Raw genomic sequence first — 26,261 nt, 5'->3', positions numbered from 1 at the left:
ATTTAAATGAATGCTTACGAGCCTGCTGCTGCCTACCACCGCTCAGTCAGACTGCTCTATCAAATATCAAATCATAGACTTAATTATAACATAATAACACACGGAAATACAAGCCTTAGGTCATTAATATGGTCAAATCCAGAAACTATCATTTCGAAAACCACATGTTTTTTCTTTCAGTGGAACTGTTCCGTATTTTATCTAACGGGTGTCATATTTTATCTAACGGGTGTCATATTTTATCTAATGTTATGTCATATTTTATCTAACGTTATGTCGTATTTTATCTAACGGGTGTCATATTTTATCTAACGTTATGCCGTATTTTATCTAACGGGTGTCATATTTTATCTAACGGGTGTCATATTTTATCTAACGGGTGTCATATTTTATCTAACGTTATGTCGTATTTTAGCTAACGGGTGTCATATTTTATCTAACGGGTGTCATATTTTATCTAACGGGTGTCATATTTTATCTAACGTTATGCCGTATTTTATCTAACGGGTGTCATATTTTATCTAAAGGGTGTCATATTTTATCTAACGGGTGTCATATTTTATCTAACGGGTGTCATATTTTATCTAACGGGTGTCATATTTTATCTAACGGGTGTCATATTTTATCTAACGTTATGCCGTATTTTATCTAACGTTATGCCGTATTTTATCTAACGGGTGTCGTATTTTATCTAACGGGTGTCGTATTTTATCTAACGGGTGTCGTACTTTATCTAACGGGTGTCGTATTTTATCTAATGTTATGTCATAATTATGTACAATTCTGGCAAATGAATTATGGTCTTTGTTAGGAATAAATGGTCTTCACACAGTTCGCAACAAGCCAGGCAGCCCAAACTGCTGCATATACCCTGCTTGCACGGAACGCAAGAGAAGTAACACAATTTCCCTAGTTAAAAGAAAGTCATGGTAGCAGGCAATATTAACGAAATATGCATGTTTACAAATATATACTTGTGTATTGATTTTAAAGAAAGGCATTGATGTTTATGGTTAGGTACATTGGTGCAATGACAGTGCTATTTTTGCGAATGCGCTTGTTAAATCATCACCAGCAGTTAACCCACCGTTCCTAGGCCGTCATTGAAAATAAGAATGTGTTCTTAACTGACTTGCCTAGTTAAATAAAGGTAAAACAAAAAAAATGGCCACAATTGGTGTCCAAAAATGCCGATTACCGATTGTTATGAAAACTTGAAATCGTTCCTAATTAATCGGCCATTCCGATTAATCGGTCGACCTCTAGTCTGTAATAGTATCTAGAAAAGTAAAACATGTAACTCTTTCTTTCCCCTATTTAGAGTTCAATGTTGGGCAGTACCGGCGTGAGTGTGTGAAGATCTACAAGTCCTTTGAGTTCTTCCGTCCAGACAACGAGGAGGGCCTGAAGATCAGACAGTAAGAAACATTTCCAGTGCTTTGATCCTCTGCTGTGAACAAGTTAAAACACTGGGAAGATCAACTTGTCCTTGAATCACCCCAATTTTTGATTTATTTATTTTTATTTCACCTTTATTTAATCAGGTTTAAATTGCCTTAAAATATCACGGTATTATATGATATTACTTCCTGTTTTTAACCAGTGTCTGTGATTAAGCAAACTACATTTATTTGTCTCTGCTAACCCACCAGTGGCTCTTTTTAGTCTTGTCACTGCTGCCTCTGACTCAGTTTTCCCACTGTCCCTTGTAGGCAGTGTGCGTCAGCAGCACTGAATGATGTCAGACAGTACCTCGCTGACAAAGGAGGACAAGTTGCGGTGTGTACAATCACTATAAAAACAAATATATTATTGTGGCCGGATTATGTGCGCATTAGCGGTCAATTCCAACACTTTTCAACCTCGTTTTCATTTTTACAAGCACAATACTAGTGTCTACATATGTGGAAATTGTGTGTTTCTGTGATAGAAATGTGCTGTAGATAATGAAAATGAGGTTGAAAGTGGTGGAATTGCCCTTTAACATTAGGGTGGGATTATCCCGCCATGAAATGCTGTGATATCTCAATGTGTATTTGTATATGGATTACAGTGCAGTGCTTCTGGCAGTCTGTGTGAATACTGTGTGATGGTGTGTGTTTCGTTCTTTCTCCAGGTGTTTGATGCCACTAACACCACTAGAGAGAGGAGAGGGACCATCACTGCGTTTGCTGAGCAGAATGGCTTCAAGGTAATGTTGGCTTCTTCAGTGGTGGTGATGATGATCATGCTTGTGTATAGACAGGTGAGTTGACAACATCACAACAAAAATGAGTGCACAACTCTGAGGTAAAATGCTAGGTGTTGTCACTTTTTATATAGTATTTCTTTAATTTAAACTTTGTTTAACTAGGCAAGTCAGTTAAAAACAAATTCTTATTTTCAATGATAGCTAGCGTTAGGGCTGCACGATTTGGACAAATTATCTAAAATATTTTTTGTGGGGCCAGATATTGGAATATCAATTATGAATTGCAATTTTCAACACTTGTGTGAAAACTTGGTAATTCCGTCAGACATGGTTAAACCAACTGTCAGGGTATAGAACATCACTTATTAAATGAGATCATATGAATGTAGAGTGAATAACTATGTTCCAACATTGTTATAGGCTATATATAATAATAGGATTATTACACCTACATATTAACAAACATACATTTTGAACATTCACAACAAAGCATCCTTCACTCATGCTGCCAAACATACCCTCGGAAAACTGACCATCCTACCGATCCTACCTGTATGCTCTCGTTGGCTGGCCCTCGCTTCATACTCGTCGACAAACCCACTGGCTCCAGGTCATCTACAAGTCTTTGCTAGGTAAAGCCCACTGGTCACAATAGCAGCACCCACCCGTAGCATGCGTTCCAGCAGGTATATCTCACTGGTCACCCCCAAAGCCAATTCCTCCTTCGGCCGCCTCTCCTTCCAGTTCTCTGCTGCCAATGACTGGAACGAACTGCAAAAATCACTGAAGCTGGAGACTCATATCTCCCTCACTAGCTTTAAGCACCAGCTGTCAGAGCAGCTCACAGATCACTGCACCTGTACATAGCCCATCTGTAAATAGCCCATCCAACTACCTCATCCCCATACTGTATTTAGTTATTTATCTTGCTCCTTTGCACCCCAGTATCTCTACTTGCACATTCATCTTCTGCACATCTATCACTCCAGTGTTTAATTGCTATATTGTAATTACTTTGCCACTATGGCCTATTTATTGCCTTACCTCTCTAATCTTAACTCATTTGCACACACTGTATATATACTTTTTATATTGTATTATTGACTGTTTGTTTATTCCACATGTAACTCTGTGTTGTTGTTTGTGTCGAACTGCTTTGCTTTATCTTGGCCAGGTCGCAGTTGTAAATGAGAACTTGAGAACAACTAGCCTATCTGGTTAAATAAAGGGGAAATAAATAAATAACATTTAAAAAACATGATCATAAAAAGTGCAGCACTTATTCATTAACATGAGTTCCTATTTTACCATTAGGCCTATTAGGGCGGCAGGGTAGCCTAGTGGTTAGAGCGTTGGACTAGTAACCGGAAGGTTGCGAGTTCAAACCCCCGAGCTGACAAGGTACAAATCTGTCGTTCTGCCCCTGAACAGGCAGTTAACCCACTGTTCCCAGGCCGTCATTGAAAATAAGAATTTGTTCTTAACTGACTTGCCTGGTTAAATAAAGGTAAAATAAAATAAAAAATAAAAGTTCTTAAATAAACTAAGTTCATTGTTTATTCAGTCAGCCATGGGCTGCAGATGGAATAGGAGTCTTATGATTGTGTAATTATGTAGAAGTAGGCTCCATCATTATTATAATTTAAATTATAAGTCGGTGCCTTAAAAACATGTGACACGTAGTCTATCGATTACAAGGTGCATCCTGTGTCCAAAACATTGGAGTCTGGTCCAGTCATTCAACACAGCATTCAATGTTTAAACTTCTCCCTTAAGTTTGTTATACAGTGTTGGGATGGCGACTTGGGAGAAATAAATGTGCGAGATGGAATCTTGTATCTCCTGTCCAGCTTGTTTATCATCTTCTTGAAGCAGTCTTTACTGACTGTGTAAATAGGAACCATGTCGTTGGCTATGTGATAGGTGATTGCCTCTGTGATTTCTGTGTCAGTGGGATGTTTTTTAAATTCAAATTATGGAATAGATTTTTTGTTGCCTCTTGTTGTCACCACAACTCTGAGGTACTTTTTGCAAAACACTTGCACTTGGTTGACATCAGATTGCCTGTAGCCGAAATACTGCCATCACTGAAGATGCGCCCTTCTTTGGCACCAAATCGGCTTCTTGTTGGCACTAGCAGCACTTACGTTTCCGACTCACACTCTCTCTTCACCAACATGTAACTGCTCGCTCTATGTGGATTGGCCAGCATGAGCATGCCATGCAGAGGGTGAGAGAGCCCACTTGTGATTGGTCAGCATCCTCTGTGCTTGTACAGAGGGAATAAACGCAGTCTAGCGCATCTCATTGGAGGTACCGTAGGGTTTTTGTTGTATTAATGGCATGTCAAAGAAAGGAGAACATGGTAGCCAGTCTCTTGCTATATGGATATTGCACATGTCAATATCTCAATTTTGATCTGAATTCGATTTATCCGCCCTAGCTAGCGGCAATAACTAGAAGCTGCTGTGTGATGAATTGTAGATGGTTTATTTCAGCTGGTTGTAATTTTGTTCTTGATACCATCTCTTGTTTTGACACATCATATCTGCAGTAACATGGCTAGGGTAGCTAGTTCACCAACAACTGTAACAATGTATCTGAAACCGAACAACTGCTTATTGGGCAAATTTATTTTTCAATAAACATTTACAGATGAAATATAGCTTACATGTTGTCAATAATCCTTTGATTGTAGCCAACCCTGTCTGTTTTTAGCCTTGTGGTCATGCATGCATTGGTTTTGTTGGTTAACACCCTACCCATTTATGTGACTTAGATGTTTTGTCTATCCTGGGGGTTTACTGTATTCCCTTTTCTCCTAGGTGTTTTTTGTAGAGTCTGTTTGTGAAGACCCTGAAGTCATTGCAGAAAACATTGTGGTGAGTGATCATCCACAGTTCCTGTTGCTAACTCTTTATAGAGAGCACCAATAAGTCTTATTTCCACTGTGTCTTTCTCTGCTCAGCAAGTGAAGCTGGGCAGCCCTGACTACACCAACTGCAACACAGAGGAGGCTATGGAGGACTTCAAGAAGAGGATCAAGTGTTATGAGAACTCCTATGAGACCCTGGATGAAGTTCTGGACAGGTGAGCATCTTATCTCAATGAGGAACAAAGAGTTGTCTCCTACTATTTCATCAAAGCGTTCTGTGGACTGTTTTCTATTCAAAAGTCGTTGCTTTTACAGTTGTAACTGTTAATTCAAAATCACACACCGACTAGGTTCCAGTTTAACAATGTTTACTTCACAGAACATAGTCGCCACTACACTCAGGCCAGGTCCATCTCCAGTGAGACTACTGCGCAGGCGTACTAATAATCAAATCGAATCACATTTTATTTGTCACATGCGCTGAATACAACCGGTGTTGTATTTAAATGCTTACTTACAAGCCCTTAACCAACAATGCAGTTTTAAGAAAAATAAGTGTTAAGTAAAAAATAGATAACCTAGAAAATAATAAGAAATAAACGTTACAAATAATTAAAGAGCAGTATTAAAATGTAAATAGCGAGGCTTTATACAGGTGGTAACTGGTACAGAGTCAATGTGCGGGGGCACTGGTTAGTCGAGCTAATATGTACATGTAGGTAGAGTTAAAGTGACAATGCATAAATAATAAACAGAATAGCAGTAGTGTAAAAGAGGGGGGGTGACAATGCAGTGGGGGTGACAATAATCAAGTTTTCAGACGACACTACAGTGGTAGGCTTGATTACCAACAATGACGAGATGGCCTACAGGGAGGAGGTGAGGGCCCTCGGAGTGTGATGTCAGGAAAATAACCTCACACTCAAAGTCAACAAAACAAAGGAGATGATCGTGGACTTCAGGAAACAGCAGAGGGAGCACCCCCCTAACCACATCGATGGGACAGGAGTGGAGAGGGTAGTAAGTTTTAAGTTCCTCGGCGTACACATCACGGACAAACTGAATTGGTTCACCCACAAACAGCGTGGTGAAGAAGGCGCAGCAGCGTCTCTTCAACCTCAGTAGGCAGAAGAAATCCGGCATGTCACCAAAAGCCCTCACAAACTTTTACAGATGCACAATCGAGAGCATTCTGTCGGGCTGAATCACTGCCTGGTACGGCAACTGCTCCGCCCACAACTGTAAGGCTCTCCAGAGGGTAGTGAGGTCTGCACAACGCATCACCGGGGGCAAACTACCTGCCCTCCATGACACCTACACACCACCCGATGTCACAGGAAGGCCATAAAGATCATCAAGGACAACAACCACCCGAGCCAATGCCTGTTCACCCCGCTATCATCCAGAAGGTGAGGTCAGTACAGGTGCATCAAAGCTGGGACCGAGAGACTGAAAAACAGCTTCTATCTCAAGGCCATCAGACTGTTAAACAGCCACCACTAACATTGAGTGGCTGCTGCCAACATACTGACTCAACTCAAGCCACATTAATATTGGAAATATTGATGTAAAAAATGTATCACTAGCCACTTTAAATAACGCCACTTTATATAATGTTTACATACCCTACATTACTCATCTCATATGTATATACTGTACTCGATACCATCTATTGTATCTTGCCTTTGCCGTTCTGTACCATCACTCATTCATTTATCTTTATGTACATATTCTTTATCCCTTTACACTTGTGTGTATATAAGGTAGTAGTTTTGGAATTGTTAGGTTAGATTACTCGTTGGTTATTACTGCATTGTCGGAACTAGAAGCACAAGCATTTCGCTACACTCGCATTAACATCTGCTAACCATGTGTATTTGACAAATAAAATTTGATTTGCAAATAGTCTGGGTAGCCATTTGATTAGCTGTTCATGAGTCTTATGGCTTGTGGGTAGAAGCTGTTGAGAAGCGTTTTGGACCTAGACTTGGCGCTCTGGTACCTCTTGCCGTGCAGTAGCAGAGAGAACAGTCTTTGACTAGGGCGGTGACCATTTTTAGGGCCTTCCTCTGACACCGCCTGGTATAGAGGTGCTGGATGGCAGGATGCTTTGTCCCAGTGATGTACTGGGCCATATGCACTACCCTCTGTAGTGCCTTGCAGTCGGAGGCTGAGCAGTTGCCATACCAGACAGTGATGCAACCATGCTCTCAATGGTACAGCTGTAGAACCTTTTGAGGATCTGAGGACCCATGCCAAATATTTTCAGTCTCTTGAGGGGGAATAGGTGTTGTCGTGCCCTCTTCATGACTGTCTTGGTGTGTTTGGACCATGATATTTTGTTGGTGATGTGAATACCAAGGAACTTGAAGCTCTCAACCCACTCCACTACAGCCCTGTCGATGAGAATGGGTGTGTGCTCGGTCCTCCTTTTCCTGTAGTGCACAATCATCTCCTTTGTCTTGATCACGTTGATGGAGAGGTCTACCACTGTTGTCATCAAAAAACTTAATGATGGTGTTGGAGTCGTGCCTGGCCGTGCAGTCATGAGTGAACAGGGAGTACAGGAGGGGACTGAGCACGCACCCCTGAGGGGGCCCCTGTGTTGAATATCAGCGTGGCAGATGTGGTGTTACCTACCCTTACCAGCTGGGGGCGGCCTGTCAGGAAGTCTAGGATCCAGTTGCAGAGGGAGGTGTTTAGTCCCAGGGTCCTTAGCTTAGTGATGAGCTTTGAGGGCACTAAGGTGTTGAAAGCTGAGCTATAGTCAATGAATAGAGATTGCATCATCTGTGGATCTGTTGGGGCGGTCTGAAAATTGGAGTGGGTCTAGGGTTTCAGGGATAATGGTGTTGATGCGGGCCATGACCAGCCTTTCAAAGCACTTCATCGCTACAGAGTGCTACGAGTCGGTAGTCATTTAGGCAGGTTACCTTGGTGTTCTTGGGCACAGAGTCTATGGTGGTCTGCCTCAGTCAGGGACAGGTTGAAAATGTCAGTGAAGACACTTGCCAGTTGGTCAGCGCATGCTCGGAGTACACGTCCTGGTAATACGCCTGGCCCTGCGGCCTTGTGTATGTTGACCTGTTTAAAGTCGGGATGCATGATATATCGGTAAGCATGTCGGAATCGGACGATATTAGCTAAAAATGCCAGTATTGGCTTCGGCCGATGTGCAAAACCGATGTCAAAGCTGACGTGCGTACCTAAATAACGTAGGTAGATCCCGTAATGATGCCACGAAAAATATAGCACTGCACGTGCAACACCTAGCCTACAATGTCTGCTGTGTGGATCGAGCAGTCATTTGAAAGATTAAGACAATTTCAGCCAGACAACTCAAATGCGAAATCCATTAACTCCAAGATAATGGAATTCAATGCCCTTGATAATAAACCGTTCTCTGTCGTGGATGATGTTGGCTTTCGCCGACTGGTCGAGCACAGTGGGTCGATGAGGATTTCCTACTGAGGAAAGCTGCATGGCATGCTTAAGAATGTGCTGGTTCTCTTACCGCTGCTGCCATTTCAATGGCATTTGGGAAAATGTTTGAAACACACACATATCAGATATTGTCCAAAGAATGTCATATCGGTGCATCCCTAGTTTAAAGGTCTCACTTACATCGGCTATGGAGAGCGTGATCACACAGTTGTCTGGAACAGTTGATGCTCTCGTGCATGTTTCAGTGTTACTTGCCTCAGAGAGTGATGTAGCTCTTCTGGTAGGCTCATGTCACTGAGTAGCTCGCGGCTGTGCTTCCCTTTTGTAGTCTGTAATAGTTTGCAAGTCCTGCCACATCCAACGAGCGTCTGAGCCGGTGTAGTACGATTCGATCTTAGTCCTGTTTTGCCTGTTTGATGGTTTGTCGCTTTGCTTGAAAGCGGCAGCTCTAGCCTTTAGCTCAGTGTGGATGTTGTCTGTAATCCATGGTTTATGGTTGGTATGTACGGACAGTCACTGTGAGGATGATGTCATTGATACACTTTTTGATGAAGCCAGTGACTGATGTGGTGTACTCCTCAATGCCATCGGAGAATCCCGGAACATATTCCAGTCTGTGATAGCAAAACAGTCCTGTAGCTTAGCATCTGCTTCATCTGACCACTTTTCTATTGAACGAGTCGCTGGTGCTTCCTGCTTTAGTTTTTGCTTGTAAGCAGGAATCAGGACAATAGAATTATGGTCAGATTTGCCAAATGGAGGGTGAGGGAGAGCTTTGTATGCATCTCTGTGTGTGGAGTAAAGGTGGTCTAGAATTTTTTTCTCTTAGGTTGCACATTTAACATGCTGATAGAAATTAGGTCAAACGAATTTAGGTTTTCCTGCATTAAAGTCCACGGCCACTAGGAGCGCTGCTTCTGGATGAGCGTTTTCCTGTTTGCAGCTACGAAGAATATAGATAAACTATCTTAGTAAATAGTGTGGTCTACAGTTTCATGAGATACTCTACCTCTAGGTGAGCAAAACCTTGAGACCTTAGATATCGTGCACCAGCTGTTGTTTATAAATATACGTAGGCCGCTACCCCTTGTCTTACCAGAGGCTACTGTTCTGTCCTGCCGATACAGTGCATAACCCGCCAGATGTATGTTATTCATGTCGTCGTTCAGCCACCTCTCTGTGAAACATAAGATATTACAGTTTTTAATGTCCAGTTGGTAGGATATACAGTTGAAGTTTACATACACTTAGGTTGGAGTCATTAAAACTTGTTTTTCAACCACTCCAAAAATTTCTTGCTAACAAACTATAGTTTTGGCAAGTCATTTAGGACATTACTTAATGCATAACACAAGTCATTTTTCCAACAATTGTTAAAACATATTATTTCTCTTATAATTCACTGTATCACAATTCCAGTGGGTCAGAAGTTTACAATAAGTTGACTGTGCCTTTAAACAGCTTGGAAAATTCCAGAAAATGATGTCATTGCTTTAGAAGTTTCTGATAGGCTAATTGATATCATTTTGGGGGTGTACCTGTGGATGCATTTCAAGGCCTACCTTCAAACTCTGTGTCTCTTTGCTTGACGTCATGGGAAAATCAAAGAAATCAACCAAGACCTCAGAAAAAGAATTGTAGACCTCCACAAGTCTGGTTCATCCTTGGGAGCAATTTCCAAATGCCTGAAGGTACCATGTTTATCTGTACAAACAATGTACGTATAAACACCATGGGACCACGCAGCCGTTATACCGCTCAGGAAGGAGATGCGTTCTGTCTCCTAGAGATGAACGTACTTCGGTGTGAAAAGTGCAAATCAATCCCAGAACAACAGCAAAGGACCTTGTGAAGATGCTGGAGGAAACAGGTACAAAAGTATCTATATCCACAGTAAAACAAGTCCTATATCGACATAACCTGAAAGGCCGCCCAGCAAGGAAGAAGCCACTGCTCCAAAACCGCCATAAAAAAGCCAGACTACGGTTTGCAACTGTACATGGGGACAAAGATCATACTTTCTGGAGAAATTTCCTCTGGTCTGATGAAAAAAAAATTAGAACTGTTTGGCTATAATGACCATCGTTATGTTTGGAGGAAGAAGGGGGAGGCTTGCAAGCCGAAGAACACCATCCCAACCGTGAAGCACGGGGGTGGCAGCCTCATGTTGTGGGGGTGCTTTGCTGTAGGAGGGACTGGTGCACTTCACAAAATAGATAGCGTCATGAGGTAGGAAAATTATATGGATATATTGAAGCAACATCTCAAGACATCAGTCTTGTTAAAGCTTGGTCGCAAATGGGTCTTCCAAATGGACAATGACCCCAAGCACACTTCCAAAGTTGTGGCAAAATGGCTTAAGGACAACAAAGTCAAGATATTGGAGTGGCCATCACAAAGCCCTTACCTCGATCCTATAGAAAATGTGTGGGCAGAACTGAAAAAGCGTGTGCGAGCAAGAAGGCCTACAAACCTGACTCAGTTCCACCAGCTCTGTCAGGAGGAATGGGCCAAAATTCACCCAACTTATTGTGGGAAGCTTGTGAAAGGCTACCCGAAGCGTTTGATCCAAGTTAAACAATTTAAACGCAATGCTACCAAATACTAATTGAGTGTATGTAAACTTCTGGCCCACTGGGAATGTGATGAAAGAAAGAAAAGCTGAAATAAATCATTATCTACTATTATTCTGACATTTCACACTCTTAAAATAAAGTGGTGATCCTAACTGCTCTAGACAGGGAATTTTTACTAGGATTAAATGTCAGGAATTATGAAAAACTGAGTTTAAATGTATTTGACTAAGGTGTATGTAAACTTCCGACTTCAACTGTATATTCGTGCTTGTAGTTCATCTATTTTGTTATCCAATGATTGTACTTTGGCAAATAGGATTGATGTCTCTTTGGAAGGAGATCCTTGCCCTGAGCTCCTCTACTTTACTGTCCAGGGACTGAACATTGGCGAGTAATATACTAGGAAGCAAGGGATGGATGGTATGCACAACACCCAAGTCTGACTAGGGCCCCATTCCTACCTCTTTAGTGCAGCTCCTAGGATGAATACAGCTGCCTCTGGAAGTTTAAACAAAGGATCCATGTCAGGGAAGTAAAATGTATTGGGAGTTAGTCTTGTCCCATCGCTGCAACTCCCGTACGGACTTGGGCGAGGCGAAGGTCGAGAGCCATGCATCCTCAGAAACACTACCACGCCAAGCCGCACTGCTTCTTGACAGACACACTGCTCGTTTAACCCGGAAGCCAGCCGCACCAGTGTCAGATGAAACACGTACAGCTTGCGACTGAAGTCAGCATGCATGTGCCCGGCCTGCCACAAGGAGCCGCTAGAGGGCAATGCGACAAGGACAAACCCTCCCCTAACCCGGACGACGCTGGGCCAATTATGCGCTGCCTCGTGGGTCTCCCAGTCGCGGCCAGCTGCGACAGAGCCTGGGATCGAACCCGGGTCTGTAGTGACGCCGCTAGCACTGCGATGCAGTGCCTTAGACCGCTGCGCCGCTCGGGAGCCCTGGAATTCAAATTTCTGCTTGAATATCCAACATTCTTAGCAAATAATGTAAGAAATAACTCCAAAGAATACTGCAAAGTTGGCTAGGAGCTAGAAATAGGTCGGCACCATCTTGTCTGTCAAATACATGAAAAACATTAATCAAATAATTTCCAATTACAACAGTCAATTACGTTGCTTGTCCTTTTAATGTGAATTTTTTTAAAGCTGGTTTCAATGCATGTTGTTTCTAAGAGGTGTTCTCTCTTGTAAAGTATGGGATTCCTAAAGCTCTCTGGCCTGTCCCTCACCCCTCTCTCCCAGGGATCTGTCCTACATCAAGATTATGGACGTGGGCCGGAGGTACCTGGTGAACCAGGTCCAGGACCACATCCAGAGCCGGATCGTCTACTACCTCATGAACATCCACATCACACCACGCTCCATCTACTTGTGTCGCCATGGAGAGAGTGACCTCAATGTCAAGGGCTGCATTGGAGGAGACTCTGGACTCTCCCCCAGGGGCAAGGAGGTATGGCTAACTCTATCCCTAGACTTGATCTCTTCCTTACATATTCTACTTTTTAATTTCTTTAATATTGAATAGGTTTACATATTTTTTTTATTCTCTCTTTTCCCTTTTGTGTGGATTTTTTCCATGTGCAGTTTGCCAATTATCTGGGCCAGTTCATCCAGTCTCAGGAAATCAGTGATCTGAAGGTGTGGACCAGCCAGATGAAGAGGACCATCCAGACAGCTGAGGCAGTGTCTGTGCCGTACGAGCAGTGGAAGGCGCTCAACGAGATAGACGCCGTAAGAACTCAACTTTTCAATATTGCACAGTGCCACCTGTGTGACTGTGTGTGATATCAAATTAAAGGTTTTTGGTCGCATACACAGTTGGGCAGATGTTATAGCAGGTGCAGCAAAATGCTTATGTTACTAGCTCCTAAAAGTAATCCAAATGCAATCTATTAGAGCTGCCATGGACCTCACAATCCGATATTACGATACTCAGGTGCCGATACGATATATATTGCCGTTCTCATGATTCTACAGTACCTTCATGAAGTAAACTCAGCAAAAAAAGAAACGTCCCTTTTTCAGGACCCTGTCTTTCAAGGATAATTCGTAAAAATCCAAATAACTTCACAGATCTTCATTGTAAAGGGCTTAAACACGGTTTACCATGCTTCTTCAATGAACCATAAACAATTAATGAACATGCACCTGTGGAACGGTTGTGAAGACACTAACAGCTTACAGACAGTAGGCAACTAAGGTCACAGTTATGAAAACTTAGGACACTAAAGAGGACTTTCTACTGACTGAAAAACACCAAAAGAAAGATGCCTGCTCATCTGCGTGAACGTGCCTTAGGCATGCTGCAAGGAGGCATGAGGAATGCAGATGTGGCCAGGGCAATAAATTGCAATGTCCGTACTATGAGACGCCTAAGACAGCGCTATAGCTACAATCTATACTAGGGGCCTCTAACAGGTTGCGAGCTACCAGTAGCTCGCCAAACAATTCTGAAAGTTCATGCAATTTTCAAGTGTTCTACCGCAAACTGTCATAAACTAATCTCACATCAGACACCGCAACTCCCAGCTACTATCTAATCATCGCAACATTGACATTATCCCACCCCTGGTTAGACACTATTTGCTTAAACACACCATATCAGCGAATTAATTTCCTGCAATATTGCCTGGTACACGCGTTTGTTTGTCTACGCACTATGTAGCCAGCCAGTTGATGCGATAAATCTTGTGCGTTGACAGATACTTTCCCCAAAACCTTCTCAATTTAAATGTTAACTGCCAAGTATGCTTACCTGGCGGATGTATATCATTAGTATTTATTAGTTATTTGTCAATTTTGCCATGAAATGAGCAGCAGCAGTACAGAACCATCGCTAGACCGGCACATTAGACAGCACATGTGCAATTGAAGGGGAATTGGGCTAATAAATTGATTTTTTTCCTTTGTTTTTTAGGCCTGAAAGAAAACAGTCTTCTGATATGATTTAAGCATTGACGGTGGGCTCAGAACATCAAATTCTGTTGTTTCTCTATGAACAATTGTAATTTTGAGAGTGAAATAATAAATAAATAAAAAAGTGAATACCAAGAAAAGTAAAACTCAGAAAACCTAATTTGGGAAAATATTTTAAAAAATCTATTTGGGGAAGAAATCTGATTTTATAGGGCCCTCCTTAGTTGTTTATTAACCATTATTTTACCAGGTATATTGACACAAAATATATAGTACACAAAGGACCCGGAGGAAGAGTTGCAGGGGAGAGAAGAGAATATACCTATTTGAAACCTCAAATGAAATTAGTAGCTTGTGAAGTTTCATTTCTTTCTCATACTAGAAAAGGTTGGAAACTCTTAATCTGTACATATATATACACTGGATTAATTTACACAAGATCTACTAAGAATGATGTGTAAATCACATTCTTTGTAAACAGTAGGTGTAGACTAACAGTGAAATGCTTACTTATGGACCCCTCACAACAAATTTTTTGAAATAATGGAAAAAATAATAACACAGGGATTAAATACACAATGAGTAACGATAACTTCGCTGTATACACGGGGTACCAGTACTGAGTTGATATGCAGTGGTATGAGATAATTGAGGTAGATGTGTACATATAGGTAGGGATCAAGTGACTAGGCAACAGGATGGATAATACACAGTAGCAGCAGGATATGTGATAAGTTAAGTTCAGAAAGAGTCCATGCAGATAGTCCGGGTACCTATTGGTTAACTATTTAACTAACTATTTAGCAGTCTTCTGGCCTGGGGGTAGGTGCTGTTCAGGGTCCGGACTGCATCGGCAGAAGATATATTAGTGAGGTTTGTCAAGAACCCAGTATATATATATATAAATATGGAGTGTGCATAAACAGTGTGACTAAAATGCAATATACAGCTGTAGATTTGGAAAATTGTGCAAGTCTGTGATTTACTAATTATGTTGCGGTGTGTTTGAGTAACTGAAGTGATGCATGTGTGTTTATCCTCAGGGTGTGTGTGAGGAGATGATGTATGAGGAGATCCAGCAGCACTACCCACTGGAGTTTGCAATGAGGGACCAGGACAAATACCGCTACCGTTACCCAAAGGGAGAGGTGAGTGAGATGAACATTCTCTAATGCCTCATTTGTTAAATCATCTTTATGTATTATGAAAGTGCTCTGCCAACCTGAATGCTGGTTTTATGTGTCAATAAATATGTGTGAGGACTTGCTTTTGCTGAAGAGTTCTTAACAATGTTTTTGACAAGCCAGCACTTAGATATGGCCGTTTCCATACTTTCATGGAATGTTTGGGATTGACAGAGTAAGGCATTTGTGAAAATTCTATAGCAATATATAGTTGGAAAGCAGCTGTGCGTTTGGACAATTAAGACACTGCAGTAAATAAAAACGTGTCAGTCTTGTCCAGGACCGGAATCTACACAGACCGGTGCGCCATAGTCAATCAGAGCTACAGTAGGCCTATATGCAAATAAGCCATTTGCCACACTGGCCTGCAAAAATTTACTTTGAGCTGGACTGTGTTTACAGGCAGTAGCGTCAGTGTGACTTTAGACCATTAGAAAGCATTCGCCAAAAGCCAAAATATACACCTGAATAGATTTCTGTAAATATTTAAGTACTGTACCACAGACATCCATACATTTGGAAACTTTACAGTCCTATTGATCAAACAACCATGAACAGATAGGCTCTCTCCCTCCCTAAGATCAACAACTAACGTTAGCCAGAGCGAGATGAGCTAAAATCTAACAAGGCAAAAGTAGATAAACTCTCAAACTTTTTCAGCTTGAAATTGGCCGTCAAAATTGCACTGATTAACGATGGGGAATAGTAGCCTGCTCGCCCTTGTGCAGCTTGCTTGCCAATGCATGCTTGTCCCAACGCAAGTTTTGACAACCGAATGGGGAACTGCCTGCCTGCCCATTTAATCGATGCCAAATACATTTGATAAACAACTAAGAGATGTGCTTGTTACCTGTATAAGTATAAGTTACCTGTCATTCAGCTTAGCAAAGCAATTCACATTTCTTGTTGGCTAAGTAAATGGCACCTGCATCTCTAGCTGTAGCCGCCGAAAAACGATATGAGAGGGAAAAGGTCGGCCATTCATCCACTGACATGACATTCTCCCAGCAGCTTGCTAACGTTAGGCTGTGTTTTTAGCTTGCTAAATAAATAGCTACATACTATGCATTTGGAAAGTATCCAGACCCCTTCACTTTTCCACATTTTGTAACATTACAGCCTTATTCTAAAATGTATTTAAATAAAATACAAATCCTCATCAATCTACACACAATACCCCATAATAACAAAGCGAGAACAGGTTTTTAGAATTTTGGGGTAATTTATACAAAAAAAAGAAACGTTATTTACATAAGTATTCAGACCCTTTGCTATGAGACTCGAAATTGAGCTCAGGTGCATCCTGTTTTCATTGATCATCCTTGAGATGTTTCTACAACTTGATTGGAGTCCACCTGTGGTAAATTCAGTTGATTGGACATGATTTGGAAAGGCACACACCTGTCTATATAAGGTCCCACAGTTGACAGTGCATGTCAGAGCATAAACCAAGCCATGAGGTCGAAGGAATTGTCCGTAGAGCTCCAGACCGGATTGTGTCGAGGCACAGATCTAAGGAAGGGAACCAAAAAATGTCTGCAGTATTGATGGTGCCCAAGAACACAGTGGCCTCCATCATTCTGAAATGGAAGAAGTTTGACCCACCACCAAGACTCTTCCTAGAGCCGCCCGGCCAATTTGAGCAAAAGGGGGAGAAGTCCTTGGTCAAGGAGATGACCAAGAACCCGATGGTCACTCTGACAGCGCTCCAGAGTTCCTCTGTGGAGATGGGAGAACCTTCCAGAAGGACAACCATCTCTGTAGCACTCTACCAATCAGGCCTTTATGGTAGAGTGGCCAGACGGAAGCCACTCCTCAGTAAAAGGCACATGACAGCCCACTTGGAGTTTGCCAGAAGGTAATTAAAGGACTCTGACCATGAGAAACAAGATTCTCTGATCTGATGAAACCAAGATAGAACTCTTTGGCCTGAATGCCAAGCATCACGTCTAGAGAAAACCAGGCACCACTCATCACCTGGACAATACCATCCCTATGGTGGAGCATGGTGGTGGCAGCATCATACTGTGGGGATGTTTTTCAGCTGCAGGGACTGAGACTAGTCAGGAATGAGGGAAAGATGAACGGAGCAAAGTACAGAGAGCCTTGATGAAAACCTCCAGAGCACTGAGGTCCTCAGACTGGGGCGAAGGAACACTTTCCAACAGGATATCGACCCTACGCCCACAGCCAAGACAATGCAGGAGTGGCTTCGGGACAAGTCTCTGAATGTCCTTGAGTGGCCCAGCCACAGACCAGACTTGAACCCGATTTCAACATCTCTGGAGAGACCTAAAAATACCTGTGCAGCGTCGCTCCCCATCCAACCTGATAGAGCTTGAGAGGATCTGCAGAGAAGGAGAGACACTCCCAAATACATGCTTGTAGCGTCATACCAAAGAAGACTCGGCTGTGATCGCTGGCAATAGTGCTTCAACAAAGTACTGAGTAAAGCGTCTGAATATTTATGTAAATGTAATATTTCAGTTTTAATTTTGTATTAATTTGCAAAAATGTTTTCTACATTGTTTTCCACTGTAGACCACATTATTGAAGATCATTTATCATCTTGTAGTATTTGTCTGTGCCCTGTTTTTTGGGGAGTGTCTTTTACCCCCTGCCTTAAGTTTTTGTCACCCTTTTTGGCCGAGTGAGAGTCTTGGTTGGTCTGTCTCTCTGAGTGTACCTAACCGTTGACCTGTCTCCTCAGTCCTATGAAGACCTGGTGCAGCGTCTGGAGCCGGTCATCATGGAGCTGGAGAGGCAGGAGAACATCCTGGTTGTCTGTCACCAGGCTATCATGCGCTGCCTGCTGGCATACTTCCTGGATAAGACCGCAGGTCAGTCTGGTTTTGTCTCCTGGATAAGACCGATGGAAGGTGTTGTTTAGTCTCCTTTTTGCAGATCTCTTTTGTAATAGATTTCTTGGTAATGTTTGTGTGTTGTTTCTCAGAGGAGCTGCCCTACTTGAAGTGCCCACTGCACACCGTGCTGAAGCTCACGCCAGTGGCTTATGGTAAGACTGGCCTTCCACTGCTACGCAGTCCTGTCTGTACCTACTTCAATGTTAATTGTGAAATAACAGAAATATTTCACATTGGATTTAGTTGTTTATAATGCAAGAATGCACCTTTCTGTGCCCTGTGTTTTCAGGCTGTAAGGTGGAGTCCATCTACCTAAATGTGGACGCAGTGAACACTCACAGAGATAGACCAGAGGTTGGTATATCTACATACTCACACACACAGATACTGATTTGGTGGCAGATTTGGTAAACATAAGGGGGAATCTGTGCTATGCTTGACAGATGACTCTAAACTCAGTAAGCTGTGCAGCTGTAGTGCTTTTCAACAGTCCAGGTTGCAATGGCTTCATAATCAGAGGAGTGTTTAATAGTCATGCTTAGAGTGGATTCTTTATTGTAAAGATGTCATGTGCACTGGTATCAGTACTAAAGATAATGATAGTGACTCATGTTGTGACCTTCATCCATTGTCCATCACCATTTCACACGCTCATCCTGAATAAACCAATTAGAGGATAGTGGGATGGAACGACATGATTCATGATGTTATATCATCAGGTGAAATCTGTGTGATTAGGAATCATGTTCATGACATTTCTTTATCGTCTACGTAGAGAAGCGTTTAGGGAGTGTAACTATTCAAATTAACTTTGATAATTAAATAATTAAATGGACTTTTATCACATCCTGGGCTCTGTTTTCAGCTGGTGCTAAGGAGGCGCTAGTGTCAAATGCACAGTAGTTTGCAATTTAGGCATGTAAAAAATGGCAGACCGCCATTTGTCAATTTACCTGTTGAACATCAGCTCGTTTGCACTGAGGTGGGAGGGGTGGCAATATTTGAGGTGTGTCCTTTAAAAACAAATGCAAAAGTTACAATTTCATGCAGCACTAATGGTAAGTTTTAAAACTCACAAAATGCAGGTCTTAACGGTAACGCTGTTGATAATGGCATTATTTTGAGAGCAGAAGTGCAGCCTATCCAGCCATGATGCACAGGGCCCATGGAAGGAGAGATGTGCCAGTGAACCTTGTATTTAGAAACCTTAACAAATGATTGATTTCCACCCCTTTCATTTAATTGGATTAAAAAACAAGCATAGCCTACCCTCCCGTTAATCAAGGCTGGTTTAGCAACATAGGTGTGCCTTTTTGTCCTGGCCAAAGGTAGCTTTTGAATAAATGGTTTCTACTGTGAGTGCTTTTAAATATTGGAGGTTTAAGCCCTTGTGCATTTTAATTATTCACAATTCACATACCTGCGTTTTGCTTGTTCAAGTAGGTTATCCATCCCCACTACCGATTTACTGAAGACATGCTCTTCCAAAATATTCAGTCCTCATAATGCCATATCAACAACAGATTCTTATTTTTTTTTTATGATACAATTGACAGGAGCCTAGTATTGGCTTGAATGCAATTGACATTTTGTCTGCTATTTCTGGAGAATGTGATCTGTAAGGTGGTTCCATGATGTTTATAAAACATTACAGTTGTGAAGTGTAACGGTGAGTGGACATTCCCCCGTTCTCTTTACATTGGATCCAGGTCCTGTGGAAAGTTTGGATGTGAGTAAAATCCTACATAGTCTTATTTGCCTGGTCTGTATTATGTGCCCATGGGGAGCAGTTATGGTGCCTGTAACTGTATTATGTGCCCATGGGGAGCAGTTATGGTGCCTGTAACTGTATTATGTGCCCATGGGGTGCAGTTATGGTGCCTGTAACTGTATTATGTGCCCATGGGGAGCAGTTATGGTGCCTGTAACTGTATTTACACGTTGCCTATTTAAAACAAGTTATTTTGTTTTTATTAGAATTGTGGACAGTCATTTTAGGCCTTATCAATAGCCTAGTGAATTTAATGTTGCTTGTTGACTACGTTTGGCATGTCCAGACTGCAAATTACAGTAGACATTGCCCCTGTATCAGTGCGAATGCTGTTGCCTATGTTTCTATATTGAAGCAATGTGTTTTAGAACAATGTGGGCTGACATGTTCAACATATTCAGCAAACTAGGCTATAACGGACTAACATTCAAATTAGAGTTGCAATACATAAAAGACCATAAATACACAACTTGAAGCAACTGCATATTTAGCCATGGTTTATGTTCTGATTGGCCAGTGAAGGGCCAAGTCTTGACACACTCAACTTGTTTATTCATCAAAACCCAGCCCTTTCACGCCACCACCAACTACTCTGCCTATAATTCCGGTTGTGAAAATGGCAAAAATATTTCTGACTCACCCTGAACCTATAACGCTACCACCAGCGCTAAGATTTACCATTGCGCTAGGTTTGTTAGAATAGAGCCCCCTGTCTTTCCCACCCATCCTCCCATTATAGCTATTTTGTTTCCCTGATGTTTGACCCCAACCTTTTGTTTCATTGCTGAACAGAACGTAAAGGTGTCGCGGATGGCCGAGGAGGCTTTGCTAACAGTACCAGCTCATCAGTGAGATGGTATCCCTCATGCTCTCACACTCCCTTCTTTCCACTCCCCATTAACTTGTCCTTCAATCAGACACTTCGTCCTCAGTCACTCCATACCCTCTTTACTTCCTGACATCAGAAGTACTCTGATTTGTTTTGGAGTATTCAATAATCATTCTAATTAACTGGAATCTAGTTCATTTGTAAATATCCCCACCATGAGGGTCTGGTTTTCTTTTTTTGGTTTATTGACCTGCTGCTTTTTTCCATCTCCAAATTGACATAATGGTTTTGTAAATCAACGTTGAACTGCCAACTGTGAAGCGATTTAACTCGAAGCACATTTCATTTCAAATATTTTCATTTGTCGGATAACCTTTTTTAAATTTACTCTCATGGATGTATGTCACTTTTTTTATTCGGGAAGCTCAGTATTTTATTATTATTTGTCAGTAGTGAGTCTGTGGATTTCAATGTGACTCACTGTCTTAATTAGTTTAAAAGTTGAATGTGTGTCTGTCGGTGTTCATAGCGTTGCACAAATGTCTACTTGATGAGGTAGTGTTTTGCACCTTTACTCTGAAACCTAAACTCTTGAGTGTTTCTTTAATTAGTTATTTTTTTAAATTCTTTCAGTTTAGTGTATTTTTAATTTGATCAAGTTAGATTAAATGTTAATTTTATAATCATGTATGAAGATGGCCCAGAAGAACACATTTTTTATTAGAATGTGAAGGTTTCTGCTCCATATGGAATATGAGGAAGTAATTGACATATCACTGTTTACTGGCTATGTTAATAAAAATCGACTTGACCAGCCCTGCTGTATTTTATGTATCGATACATTGACCCTCACTTTTTTGTTCTATAAATGTCTTCAGAAACATATTTTACTGTGCTATGCAAATGCAGAGCATTTTGTCCTCAGCCTTTATTAATATGCAGCGGCTGTATTGGAAGTCATTTCCTCTGTAGACTACTAATGCCTATTCATCAGACTCAATATAAACACCTGTTTGTAGAACAGTGCTTGACCTCTTCCTGACACCATAACAGTAACTCTCCTCATCCACAAAGCCAACTGCAAAACATGCCTTTTTCATACACACATCTGACCAGGAACAATAATATTCAGTTGTCTAAACTAATATCTATTTCTCTAAACCATTATCTCTGCCGCAAACATAAACAAACCTCACTTTGTATAGCACAGTGTGTCTCTCACTGAAATTAAATGCCTTGTTCTAGGACTTCTATGCCTTGAAGCTATAGGGGATTTGAACATGTCCCTTATTTTGAAACTCCATGGATTTGAGATGTGATTCGTCATTCTGGTGTGTCTTCAAAGGGATGTAAAACGTGTATGTTCCTCTTTCAGAATGTCAACGTTCATCGCACCACAGAAGATGCCTTGCAGACAGTCCCACCTCACCTCTGAAATGCAAGCCACTCGGATGGAAGTTTGGGCTCTCCTCTACCTCCCTGTTACTACGTGTCATTACTTGTGCCTAGTGGTACAGAGTCAATGGACATTCTGTGCAACTCACTCAATTGATGTTTCTTTGTTGGGCGATGTAATGTTTTCACAGCCTGGTCTCAAAGCAAAACATACAGTACGAGTCAAGTTTAGACACCAACTCATTCAAGGTTTTTGTTTGTTGATTGTACTATTTTATACATTGTAGAATAATAGTGAAGACATCACAACTATGAAATAACTAGAATCATGTAGTAACCAAAAGAGTGTTAAACAAATCCAAAAATATTTTCGATTCTTCAATGTAGCCACCCTTTGCTTTGATAACAGCTTTGCACACTCTTGGCATTCTCTCAACCAGCTTCACCTGGAATGCTATTCAAACAGTCTTGAGGGAGTTCCCACATATGATGAGCACTTGTTGGTTGCTTTTCCTTCACTCTGCATTCCAACCATCCCAAACCATCTCAATTTGGTTGAGGTCGGGTGATTATGGAGGCCAGGTCATCTGATGCAGCACTCCATCACTCTCCGTGCTCAAGTAGCCCTTACACAGCCTGGAGGTGTATTGGGTCATTGTCCTGTTGAAAAACAAATGATAGTCCCACTAAGTCCAAAACAGATGGGATGGTATATAGCAGCAGAATGCTGTGGTAGCCATGCTGGTTAAGTGTTCGTTGAATTCTAAATAAATCAGTGTCACCAGCAGAGCACCACTTCCATGCTTCACGGTGGGAACCACACATGCGGAGATAATTCGTTCACCTACTCTGCGTCACACAAAGACACGAGAGTTGGAACCAAAAATCGCAATTTTGGAAAATCGGACCAATGGATAGATTTCCACTGGTGTAATGTCCATTGCTTGTGTTTCTTGGCCCAAGCAAGTGTTTTCTTATTATTGGTGTGGTTTCTTTGCAGCAATTTGACCATGAAGGCCTGAGTCACGCAGTCTCCTCTGAACAGTTGATGTTGAGATGTGTCTGTTACTTTAACTCTGTGAAGCATTTATTTGGGCTGCAATTTCTGAGGCTGGTAAGGCTAATGAACTTATCCTCTGCAACAGAGGTAACTCTGGATGTTCCTTTCCTGTGGTAGTCCTCATGAGAGCCAGTTTCATCATAGCGCTTGATGGTTTTTGCAACTGCACTTGAAGAAACTTTCAGAGTTCTTGACATTTTCAGAATTGACTGACCATGTCTTAAAGTAATGATGGACTGTCATTTCTCTTTGCATATTTGAGCTGTTCTTGCTATAATATGGACTTGTTCTTTTACCAAATTGGGCTATCTTCTATATACCACCCCTACCTTGTTACAACACAACTGATTGGCTCAAACGCATTAAGGAAAGAAATTCTACAAATTGACTTTTAACAAGGCACACCTGTTAATTGAAATGCATTCCAGGTGACTGACTACCTCATGAAGCTGGTTGAGCGAATGCCAAGAGTGTGAAAATCTGTCATCAAGGCAAAGGGTGCCTACTTTGAAGGATCTTAAATAAAACATATATTTTGATTTGTTTAACACTTTTTTGGTTACTCCATGATTTCATATGTGCCATTTCATAGTTTTGATATCTTCACTATTATTCTACAATGTATAAAATTGTAAAAATAAAGAAAAACCCTTGAATGAGTAGGTGTGTCCAAATTTTTGACTGGTACTGTATTTGACAAAAAATCTATGCCACTCCATTAAGTATGATATGTTACTTTGTTAGGTTACATTACATTAGCCTGCGTAAATCTGTTATGCTCAAATTAGTATGGTAAGTCATATGTTTGGGATGACAGATTACTTAAAGCAAAAACAAAAGGAGGGTGGATGGGTAGGCGTATAACGCGAATTCTAGCAACCCGACGGTTGTGTGTTCGAATCTCATCACGGACAACATTAGCATTTTAGCAACGACGGAAAAGTATTGACACCCCTTTACTTTTTCCAAAAGTTGTTGTATTACAGCCTGAATTTACAATTGATTAAATTTGAAATGTATCACTGACCTACACACATTAACCCATAATATCAAAGTGGAATAATGTTTTAAGAAATGTCTTGAGTCTAAGTATTCAACCCATTTGTTAGGACAAGACTAAATAAGTTCAGGAGTAAGGATTTGCTTAACAAGTCACATAAATTGCATGGACTCTGTGCAATAGTAGTGTTTAACATGACTACCTCATCTCTGTACCCCACACATAGAAATAATTGTAAGGTCCTTCAGTCGAGCAGTGAATTTCAAACACAGATTCAACCACAAAGACCAGGGAGGTTTTCCAATGCCTCACAAGGGGCACCTATTGGTAGATTGAATATTATATACATATACATTGAATATCCCTTTGAGCAAAGCAAAGTTATGAATTACACTTTGGATGGTGTATCAATACACCCAGTCACTACAAAGATACAGTTATCCTTCCAAACTCAGTTGCCATAGAGAAAGGAAACCACTCAGGGATTTCACCATGAGGCCAATGGTGACTTTAAAATAGTTCGTTTTTAATGGCTGTGATAGTGAAAAACTGAGGATGGATCAACAACATTGTAGTTACTCCACAATACTAACCTACAGTGCCTTGCGAAAGTATTCGCCCCCCTTGAACTTTGCAACCTTTTGCCACATTTCAGGCTTCAAACATAAAGATATAAAACTGTATTTTTTTGTGAAGAATCAACAACAAGTGGGACACAATCATGAAGTGGAACAACATTTATTGGATATTTCAAACTTTTTTAACAAATCAAAAACTGAAAAATTGGGCGTGCAAAATTATTCAGCCCCCTTAAGTTAATACTTTGTAGCGCCACCTTTTGCTGCGATTACAGCTGTAAGTCGCTTGGGGTATGTCTCTATCAGTTTTGCACATCGAGAGACTGACATTTTTTCCCATTCCTTCTTGCAAAACAGCTCGAGCTCAGTGAGGTTGGATGGAGAGCATTTGTGAACAGCAGTTTTCAGTTCTTTCCACAGATTCTCGATTGGATTCAGGTCTGGACTTTGACTTGGCCATTCTAACACCTGGATATGTTTATTTTTGAACCATTCCATTGTAGATTTTGCTTTATGTTTTGGATCATTGTCTTGTTGGAAGACAAATCTCCGTCCCAGTCTCAGGTCTTTTGCAGACTCCATCAGGAGTTCTTCCAGAATGGTCCTGTATTTGGCTCCATCCATCTTCCCATCAATTTGAACCATCTTCCCTGTCCCTGCTGAAGAAAAGCAGGCCCAAACCATGATGCTGCCACCACCATGTTTGACAGTGGGGATGGTGTGTTCAGGGTGATGAGCTGTGTTGCTTTTACGCCAAACATAACGTTTTGCATTGTTGCCAAAAAGTTCAATTTTGGTTTCATCTGACCAGAGCACCTTCTTCCACATGTTTGGTGTGTCTCCCAGGTGGCTTGTGGCAAACTTTAAACAACACTTTTTATGGATATCTTTAAGAAATGGCTTTCTTCTTGCCACTCTTCCATAAAGGCCAGATTTGTGCAATATACGACTGATTGTTGTCCTATGGACAGAGTCTCCCACCTCAGCTGTAGATCTCTGCAGTTCATCCAGAGTGATCATGGGCCTCTTGGCTGCATATCTGATCAGTCTTCTCCTTGTATGAGCTGAAAGTTTAGAGGGACGGCCAGGTCTTGGTAGATTTGCAGTGGTCTGATACTCCTTCCATTTCAATATTATCGCTTGCACAGTGCTCCTTGGGATGTTTAAAGCTTGGGAAATCTTTTTGTATCCAAATCCGGCTTTAAACTTCTTCACAACAGTATCTCGGACCTGCCTGGTGTGTTCCTTGTTCTTCATGATGCTCTCTGCGCTTTTGACGGACCTCTGAGACTATCACAGTGCAGGTGCATTTATACGGAGACTTGATTAAACACAGGTGGATTGTATTTATCATCATTAGTCATTTAGGTCAACATTGGATCATTCAGAGATCCTCACTGAACTTCTGGAGAGAGTTTGCTGCACTGAAAGTAAAGGGGCTGAATAATTTTGCACGCCCAATTTTTTAGTTTTTGATTTGTTAAAAAAGTTTGAAATATCCAATAAATGTCGTTCCACTTCATGATTGTGTCCCACTTGTTGTTGATTCTTCACAAAAAAATACA

At 41.3% G+C, this 26,261-nt stretch overlaps 1 protein-coding gene across 3 annotated transcripts in view; it reads left to right on the top strand.

Moving 5' to 3' along the window:
* Positions 1 to 24,733, top strand: part of LOC139371235 (6-phosphofructo-2-kinase/fructose-2,6-bisphosphatase 4-like) — a 40,674-nt gene extending 15,941 nt beyond the window's left edge. For 2 of the 3 annotated variants that reach the window (XM_071111454.1, XM_071111453.1), the window contains exons 3-14: positions 1,322 to 1,418; positions 1,713 to 1,779; positions 2,117 to 2,191; positions 5,017 to 5,073; positions 5,160 to 5,281; positions 12,342 to 12,549; positions 12,684 to 12,830; positions 15,059 to 15,163; positions 17,910 to 18,039; positions 18,153 to 18,215; positions 18,353 to 18,417; positions 20,627 to 21,522. In XM_071111454.1, coding sequence (XP_070967555.1) covers positions 1,322 to 1,418; positions 1,713 to 1,779; positions 2,117 to 2,191; positions 5,017 to 5,073; positions 5,160 to 5,281; positions 12,342 to 12,549; positions 12,684 to 12,830; positions 15,059 to 15,163; positions 17,910 to 18,039; positions 18,153 to 18,215; positions 18,353 to 18,417; positions 20,627 to 20,686 — 1,196 coding nt within the window. In that variant the 3' untranslated portion in view covers positions 20,687 to 21,522. Of the gene's footprint in view, positions 1 to 1,321; positions 1,419 to 1,712; positions 1,780 to 2,116; positions 2,192 to 5,016; positions 5,074 to 5,159; positions 5,282 to 12,341; positions 12,550 to 12,683; positions 12,831 to 15,058; positions 15,164 to 17,909; positions 18,040 to 18,152; positions 18,216 to 18,352; positions 18,418 to 20,626; positions 21,523 to 22,038 lie in introns of those variants that run through there. The other variant, XM_071111452.1, reaches the window with a different exon arrangement.
* Positions 24,734 to 26,261: the final 1,528 nt, after the last annotated feature.

Source organism: Oncorhynchus clarkii, chromosome 17 (genome assembly GCF_045791955.1).
Source record: "Oncorhynchus clarkii lewisi isolate Uvic-CL-2024 chromosome 17, UVic_Ocla_1.0, whole genome shotgun sequence".
Lineage (NCBI taxonomy): Eukaryota > Metazoa > Chordata > Actinopteri > Salmoniformes > Salmonidae > Oncorhynchus > Oncorhynchus clarkii.
This window is presented reverse-complemented; position numbering and strand designations above follow the sequence as displayed.